This window comes from Triticum urartu, chromosome 6 (genome assembly GCF_003073215.2).
Source record: "Triticum urartu cultivar G1812 chromosome 6, Tu2.1, whole genome shotgun sequence".
Classification (NCBI taxonomy): Eukaryota; Viridiplantae; Streptophyta; class Magnoliopsida; order Poales; family Poaceae; genus Triticum; species Triticum urartu.
This window is the reverse complement of record NC_053027.1, coordinates 69,047,750-69,056,209: the sequence shown is the minus strand read 5'-3', so window position 1 is coordinate 69,056,209 and position 8,460 is coordinate 69,047,750. Positions and strand designations below refer to the sequence as shown.

The window sequence follows — 8,460 nt, the reverse complement described above, 5'->3', positions numbered from 1 at the left end:
CCGCGTCCATTTGGGGTGAAATGGACACAAATCGCAGCCCAACACGCGACTGCAAACGGACGGGCGTACATTTTTCATTCGCCGTCAACCCATTTTTAGCCCAAATTTGGGTTGCATTTGCGTTGAAATGGACAGCACACGAATGCATGCGGGCGCTCTCTTTGTCCTCCACCTGACTTGCGCGTCGGTGGAACATAGCCCCTTCCCTATGCAGCATGCACCTCCCCCCCCCCCCCCCCCCCCCCCCCCCATAGCCACCACCGCCCATTTTTCTGGCTGCACAATAGACCCGCAGCATCAACACAAATCCCCCGCCCCTCGCCGACTTTCGGAGGAGTTCTTGCTGGTGTTTGTGGGCTTTCTTCGCCGCCTCAGGTACTAGAGGAACCACAGCCGCCAGCAACCCCCATCTGCCCCAACACCGCCCGCCTCGTGCTGCAAGGCCACCTGCCACACTCGTCTTGCTACTACAAGCCTACTTCCTATACGGGGAGGCCGAGCTGCTCTTCACCGGCTGCGTCTCCACCACGACCGCAAGGTGTTTCCACTTTGGTCATAAAATCCCATTTACCCTCGAAAAATCACATAAAATCTTCAAGACTTTATGTCATCATCTCTGAGGGGGAAACTAAGCAGAAAACTTTTGCTCTCCGACAGAGTGATTCTCTCGAGGAAACTTTTCTTCAGGAGGGGGAAATCAAAGTCATCATCATCACCAACACTTCGTTCATCATTGGGATCATCATCTTCATCAACATCTTCACCAGCACTATCTCATCTCCCCTAGTTCATCCCTTTTGTTCAATCATTGTATTAGACCTCCCATTGACATTTTACTAGGAGTACTTGCATGTGTTGATTACATCTTGTATTGATGCATATGATATTTATTGATGAAAAATATTTATGTGAAGATTGTTTATCAAATATTTATACCCACTAATCATGATCCATATGATGTCTTCTGAGTAGATCCATTAGTTCTCGAGGACATGTGTGAAGTCCTGTTGCTAGTAATCATGTGAAGTTGAATACCATTTAATGTTTTGATGATATGTTGTGTTGTTATTCCTCTAGTGGTGTCATGCAAACGTCGAGTACATAACACTTCATCATCTTTGGGCCTAGGGGAGGGACGCGCCCCATCCCGACCACCTCTTGGGGAGGCGGCGCAAGGGCGGGGGCGGGACCTGGCGCGCGTGACCGGCGGGCGGGGCCCTAGAGGGGCTGGGACAGCCGGCGGCGACATGGGTGGAGCTGGGGAGGAACTCTAGCGGGGGAGCCTGGTTACATGGCACTTCGGGCGTTAACTATAGTTTTTTTTAAGAAAACTATATGTTTTTGCGGTATTTAGGGGCTAACTATAGTATTTTGCGGACTAAGTGTTTGAATGAAATGGCCTATTACGTAACATAATTGGATGATTGCTCATTGGCAGTGCTTGTTGCCACAGAATTCGAATGATATATCATGAAAAAAAAAGAAGAGTTCCAATGATATGCCATGAAAGAAGAAGAAGAGTTCGAATGATATGCTTTACAATTTACACTGTCAATGTCAAGTGCTTGAAAATTTCGGTGTAATACTATTGAGTTGTATGAATGCCAAATGCTTACGAATTTCAATGTTATTTCGTTCATATTTTCAGTGTTTTCAAAATTTCAGTGATATGCTACAGATTGTACACTGAATATTAAGTGCTCGTGTGAATCCTGAACGTTGGATGTAGAATGAGCGGCTGGTATTGGAGGCCAAGGCGCGGCGTGAGTGACTTCGTGATGGAGACCTCTTCCTGAACCGCTTGGCCCTTCCCCTGTAGCGAATCTCACCTCCCGCACCAACTCGGGCTCGCCGGCGGCGGCCGCCGCGCCGGCTGCGCGATGGAGCTGTCGTCCGCTTTCGAGGAGCGCGTCCGGAAGATGGAGGACGCGCGCAACCACTGCATGACCCGTCTCCAAGCCGAGAAGGAGATCCTGGCCGCCAAGACCCGCCTCCTCGCCGCCAAGGCCGCCGCCGCCCGCCGCCTCGAGCGGCGCCGCCTCCTCCTCGAGCGCCGCGCCGCGGACCTCGCCTCCCGCGCCCTCGCCGCCCGCGCCGGCATCGACGCCGCCAACGCGCGCCGCCTCGCCGTCGCCCGCGACATCAGCTCGACCAACGGCGAGATCGAGGAGGCGCAGCGGAAGGCGGAGGAGTGGGACCGCTTCTACGAGTCCAAGAGGAAGGAGATGGAGGAGTTCCGGGCAATGTCGCAGCAGTTCGAGGCGGGAGCTCGTCAGGAAGTGCAGAGGCTCAAGGCCTCTGTGTCTCAACTGCAGGCGGCCCTGCAGGAGCTGCAGAGCGGCGGGTTGCGCTCGGACGACGCCGGGATCGGGGCTGCGGAAGCCAGGAAGGCCGACCTCATGGCCAAGAAGGCGAAGCTGGATGAGACCCTGGCTCAAGCCCGCCAGTTCAGAGCACTGCTTCGGCAGCAGCTCCAGAAAGCCTTCGCGTCGTCACAGGTTAGGGATCAAAAGGGGGCACAAAACTGACTACGTAGTACTGTATGTGGTACTCCAAGCTAAACGGCCTTCATTAGCTAGCTCAATCGCTACGGATTAAGGATGCAAGCGTCGCGGGCTAGCGGACCATAACATAGTAGTACAATGTAGTGTTGGTTCTAGGCAAATGCTGAGCAAATTTTGAGCTAATGGATGAGTTTCGTGGGACGAAGCGGGCTGCCGCTTGCACCCCTACTACTGATGAAACGAACTGTAAATGTCTACAGGCAGATGCATGCTTTTTATTTCAGTCTTGTTTAGAACACCGAAATTCTTGGGATTTCAATCTTTGCCACTCGCTGTGCCAGCGGCGTGCGGGTCTGAGACCAAATATTGTAGATAACTTGTTGTAATTCAAACGCTAGATGATCAACAGCTAACCCATCATTGAGGCCACAGCAGCTTAGTGCTTCCTCGGCTTCTCTCTCTAGACTAAGATGTTTTACTTGTTGCATTGGTTCTTCGGCGCTGCTATACACACGACGCCTGCACATCGACGCCGTCGCAATGCCAACAGCGAGCATGCTCGCAAGAGCGCTGTTGGGGAGGGAGCATCGTTTGTAGGTCGTCCGGAGACTGTCGTGTGTGAAGCAATTTCCTTGGTTCTTCTTGTTCTTACTTCCGTTGTCCTGGCATATGTAGGACAAGATGTTTTCCTCATTGCAAACCGAAAGTCGTCTGAGTTCTTAACATATCTTATTTTCATCAATTCCAAGTAAGTTGGATGTGCCTGAATATATGTAGCTAGTGCTGCCATTTTCTTCTTAATGAACCCCATTAGAGGTTCTCCCCTATGCTATTGTGAATATTCTATTTGTGATTATATACATTGGGTTTTCTCTTTTTAATTGGCTTGTATCATGAATTACACCAGGGTTATTTACTCTGACTTATTATGATGTATTCTCTATGCAGGGAATGCTTTCTGGCTTATTTTCTTGCTTGCTAATTTAGTTCCACTGGTTGCCAGTAGAATAATGACAATTGCTATATTTCAATACCTGGTTGCTTTCCTCACCTCAAAATTGTTAATAGGTATTGAAATTTTATGGCCAATATATGCATTCCAGTCATAAACTGGTTTATGTTGGTTTCGTATCTGAGCTTTATTATGCTCTTTAGAAGCAATGTCAGCAATGCATACGGCAAATAATACTTTACTGCATATGCTAATATTTCACTTTATCGTGCTCTTCAGAAGCACATCTTGAACAGCTTGGGGTGATGATAATGGCAATGGTGTATGTTAATTACAATTAATCCTAACACTTTATAAGAGAGAGAGAAGTTTCTTTAATTTCAACTTTTCCAATACAACCATTGGATCCATCACAAGTCGATGGTACATTTAGCTAAGAGTCCATAACTTTGATTTAGGCTGTTGCTAATATGGATATGCTTATTTCTTGGTGGAAAGAAGGTAATGGAACAGTGCATCAACAATTGGTGGTATCTCCAAGTGAAACAACTATGTGAGGGAGTGGTCAATCGATGATGGACGCAGGGCATGGCTACCTGCTTGATTGAGTTATTAGATCATATTGTTGCATTTCGGCATGACATTATGTGAAATAGAGAGCATGCCATTTGCTCACTGTATTGTTTTTCTGAAATTGGAGAAGCAAGTAGCTTCCTCGAGGAGGGCCTAGCAATGCCACTGATGGAATGATTACCAGAAAGCATAATGAAATTTGGTTTACTTTCACAGTAGTTGTTGTGGCTGTATGGATGATCTGTTTGATGTTTTTGGTCGTTCTTACAAAAGATGTGCGGTATGGTAGAGATCCTGGGAAGCATGAGTACCATAGAGGTTCTAACAAAACTGCATTGTTATGTCTTTCAAATTCGAAGTGTGGGTGCCGGTTGGCTAGGGGATTGTGAGCTGGATGTGCCATTGATGGTGCTGCCGAGCTTCGATTGGGGAGGCAAATATAGGGGTGGAGGAGGGAGGAGCAAGAAAAAGAAGAGTGATTTATAACAATAAAAAAGGGTCGACAATGATGTTTGATGTGTACAAGGATTCTAAAGGTATATTTGACATGCTTGTTATTGAACCACTACAATATTTATGTTCTCATTACAACATATGAACAACTAATTAGTTTTTCGCTCAAAATTTGTAATGTGTAGCGATTACACGAGCATTCAAAGTAGACATCAGTTCGTCCTAGTTCACTCGTGGTATAGCGCAAGACAATTAACGGTGTTGTCCTGGAATTTACCATGCACGGATGATGTTGAAGTGATCCTGTGGGCGTGCGCCAAGATGGGAATGGGCCGACCCAGACCTGGCCTCGTGGCTATGTGAGGCCATGGGTCCGCCGATTTCATAAAAAAAATTATGGCCTCGCTGACCCATTGGGTAAATCAGGCTGACCCAAGATGAAGATGCGAAATCCATGTATCCAGTATGCATAATCTGGAGACCGGAAATGCCACCAGGACGGCAAGCTGGACAAGTTGGAGAGGATGGCTAGCTCGCTGGCGACCGAGACGACGAACAAGAGGCTGGTTGTTTCTACATGCATGTACCTTGATAACCCAACAATGCATATATGCAGTGGCGGAGTCAAGATTTAAGCAAACCCTGGACCAATTTTTTCTCAGCAAAATGAAAAAACTTTAGCACTATAACTATCCAAGAAATACATCATAACATTTCAAAAAATATACCCCATACAAAAACATACAAAACAGAGTTTAAATTTTTCCGCAGGGTAAAACAAAGTTTAATTCCCGCAAAAGAAAATTAATTGCTCAATAAATCAAGAATTTTAACTCAATGCTTAACGATCTGGCAAAATAAATAAATATATCAAAGTACAAAGAATAGTACGTGGATATAAAAAGTACCAAATCAATTGCTTGCTTTATTTGTGCCTCCCATAACTACAGAAAACCGTTGAAAAAGATCTTTTGTCTTCAGTTTTAATTTCAATTCAATTTTCTTTTGCATACACTGATCTACATGGACGCATAATAAGTTCCGGTGTGGTTAGTGGTTGTAGCAGTTTTCCACATATTTAATCATACATATGCTTACACAAACTAAAATTACGTGAGAAAATTAAGAAAAGAGTATAAATAAGTAGCTCCGTGCGTCGTGCGATGCGAGATGATGAGTCCGTACGTGCGTGGCTAGGTCGACACGCTGACTGGGCCCTTTCTGCCTGGGACCTACCTCGGCCGTGTTGGGCTGTTGTACTTGTATCCCAGGCCTAGTACAAAACCTCCAAGATCTATGGATATCGATTCCCTACAATATAAGTACAAAAGAAAAAAGTGGAGATCGATATCCTTCTCGATTTCTTTTTCTGGGAAGCTCTCGATCATGCCGGCATCGGCGGCGGAGGCCACCACGATAACCAGCAAGACCTCGTCAACGGTGGTCGTCCACACCGGCGAGCATCTGTTCAAGGTCGTCGGCCACTCCCGGGGTCACAGGAAGCAACACCATCCTCACGTCCGAGACTTTCCGCGCCGGCTGCCACGACTGGGCTATCGTCTATACTACCCAAACGGCCGCGCCTCGAGGGTTGATGAGCGGTTCACGTCTGTGTACCTCAAGCTGATGAGCCCCGACGAGGGTGAGGTCAGGGCGTCCTACTCCTTCTGCCTCCAGGATCCTGAATCGCCATCGACCAACAGATTTATGTTTTGCAAAACATCATGTAAGTTCTTGTTCGGCGGTAAGGGTTTGGGCGCCAGCAGCTTTGTGAGCAAAGCCGATTTGGCCGCGTCTGGGTGCCTCAAGGATGACTGCCTGGTGATCAAGTGCACCGTTGAAGTCTACAAAGTCATCTGCGAGGACGAAGATAACGGTAACATCACCGTGCCGCCCTCCAGCTTGAGCATAGATCTCGGCGATCTTCTAAAGAGGGGGCTCAAGGCAGACCTCACTGTCAAGATCGGTTCGTCCAAGAGTTTCAAGGTGCATGCGTGTGTGTTGAGTGCGCGGTCACCGGTCTTCCGCGCACAACTATGCGGCTCCATGATGGAAAGCAGGCAGAGCAGCATCTGCATCGAGGGTATGGATGATAAGGTTTTCGAGGCCCTGCTGCACTACATGTACAAGGACTCCCTGCCGGCATTCATGGAGGAGACCACGGAAGAGGCGACAAACATGGCGCGGCATTTGCTCGTCGCAGCTGATCGATATGCGGTAGAAAGACTGAAACTGATGTGCGAGAGCAAGCTGGGCAAGGAGCTGGATGTCAAGACGGTGGGCTTCACTTTGGATCTGGCTGAGCGGTACAATTGTCAACGGCTCAAGGGTTGCTGTCTCAAGTATATGGCAAGAGACTTTGAGAGGCTGCGAGACATAAAAAGAACCGAGGGATTTGAGCAATTGAAGAAGAACCACCCACTTGTCGTGTGTGATATTCTCGATGAAGTCATTGACAAACTGAATCAACAGGCTGTAATTACTTCGCCACCGGCCGTGATATGCAAGAAGTGACACTGCAATCTTTGAGAAGAGATTGGGAGAAGTCTATTTCAACACATTCATATGAATCATATATCATAACTTTGGTTTTCCTTTCCTATTCCCTCTCTTCCAAAATTCTTGAAGTTATAGATACGCCCTAAGTCAAACATTTTTAAGTTTGGCCAGGTCTATTGAAACGGAAGGAGTACCTGATTGACATATTTATTTTTCTTTGTGCTTGCACTCCATGGCTAAAGACAAACTCATCATAGTTAATCCTATTCTATTTTCCTCATCCTATTATACAACATTATATTATTATACTTTGCCTTTCTTTGTACATTAAGCACTCATGCAAACTTAAGTGACAAATTCTAAGGATGAAGCACTAGTAGAGAGAACACGGCTTTAGAGGCGGTTTGCTACACAGCTTCTGGGCGGTCTCACTTACCATATCTAGCCAACGGTCGCTAATACTCATAATACCATGGCCGGTTTCTACACAGTCTCCAATAACATCTATCTCGGGGGTTTAGACTATTCGGTTGAAGAACCGATTGGAATACTTGAGTTGTTTAGGCGGTTCCTACTAGTGAGCTGCATAAATTATATATCACATAGATATACACATCTTATAAGTCTCGCATGTGTTTCATCAAAATAATTGACCACTGATTTGGTCAATAAAATCTATTAGTTACAAGTCACAAAAGGGTATACTCCATGATCCGCCACGTCGGGATGTCGTCCCCTTAGTAGATGGACGTGATGCAATCTTAACATGTATGCTCAACATGCATCAGGGAGGATCATCAAGCAACGGGAGCTCACGGATCTGGCTCCATGAAACCATGCCTCGCATCCTCAGCTGTTCTACTTTGTTGTCAACGAGGACCTTGGCTAATGGCGCATCGTTGTTACAGCCTGGCTCCGTCCATGCAACTTCTTATTGATGTCACTCACCACGTGACGATGCTCACAATGAGAAAGAAGCACGACCATCATCACAACGAAGCATCATATTATAGTTTTTTTGGAAGGAATAGTTGCTTTTGTTTTAAACCAATGTAGTTTCAGTGATAAATAATTCTGCTAGAGAAAAAAATTGTTTCCTTGAAAGAAATTTAATGGCACATTGGAAACACTTCGCTGGTCCTCTAGAATACATCTTCATCGTGCCACAAACAAAAATAATACACTTGAAATTTATGCCGCTTTGTTTTATATATGTTGACGTATAAATGTATTGCCTAGTCTTTTTCATCAGATCGGTATTTGGGTTGTATTGACCAGAGCATACACTTCTATAATATATTAAGAGGAAAACAATGCATCATGCAAGAAAACGAAGCGACCTCTTGGTGTGCATTTAGTTGCATTCTTGGCAGGACAACGTCCGCATTCTTGCGGTATGCATGGATATCTAGAGAGGAGAGCCAGGAATAGAAGCATAGAACGAGCAATTTATAGCAGTACTCTCCTCTCTTTTATTCT

At 46.2% G+C, this 8,460-nt stretch overlaps 1 protein-coding gene and 1 pseudogene across 1 annotated transcript; both read left to right on the top strand.

Annotated features, from left to right (window-relative positions):
- Window positions 1-1,786: 1,786 nt before the first annotated feature.
- Window positions 1,787-3,470, top strand: LOC125514565 (calponin homology domain-containing protein DDB_G0272472). Its single transcript, XM_048679903.1, has one exon. The coding sequence runs from the start codon at window positions 1,881-1,883 to the stop codon at window positions 2,526-2,528; it is 648 nt and encodes a 215-aa protein (XP_048535860.1). The 5' UTR covers window positions 1,787-1,880; the 3' UTR covers window positions 2,529-3,470.
- A 2,398-nt stretch (window positions 3,471-5,868) lies between these two features.
- On the top strand, window positions 5,869-6,996 carry LOC125516561 (annotated as a pseudogene).
- Window positions 6,997-8,460: the final 1,464 nt, after the last annotated feature.

Coding starts and splice junctions, on each gene's coding strand:
- LOC125514565 (XM_048679903.1), top strand. CDS start 1,881: ATGGAGCTGTCGTCCGCTTTCGAGGAGCGCGTCCGGAAGATGGAGGAC.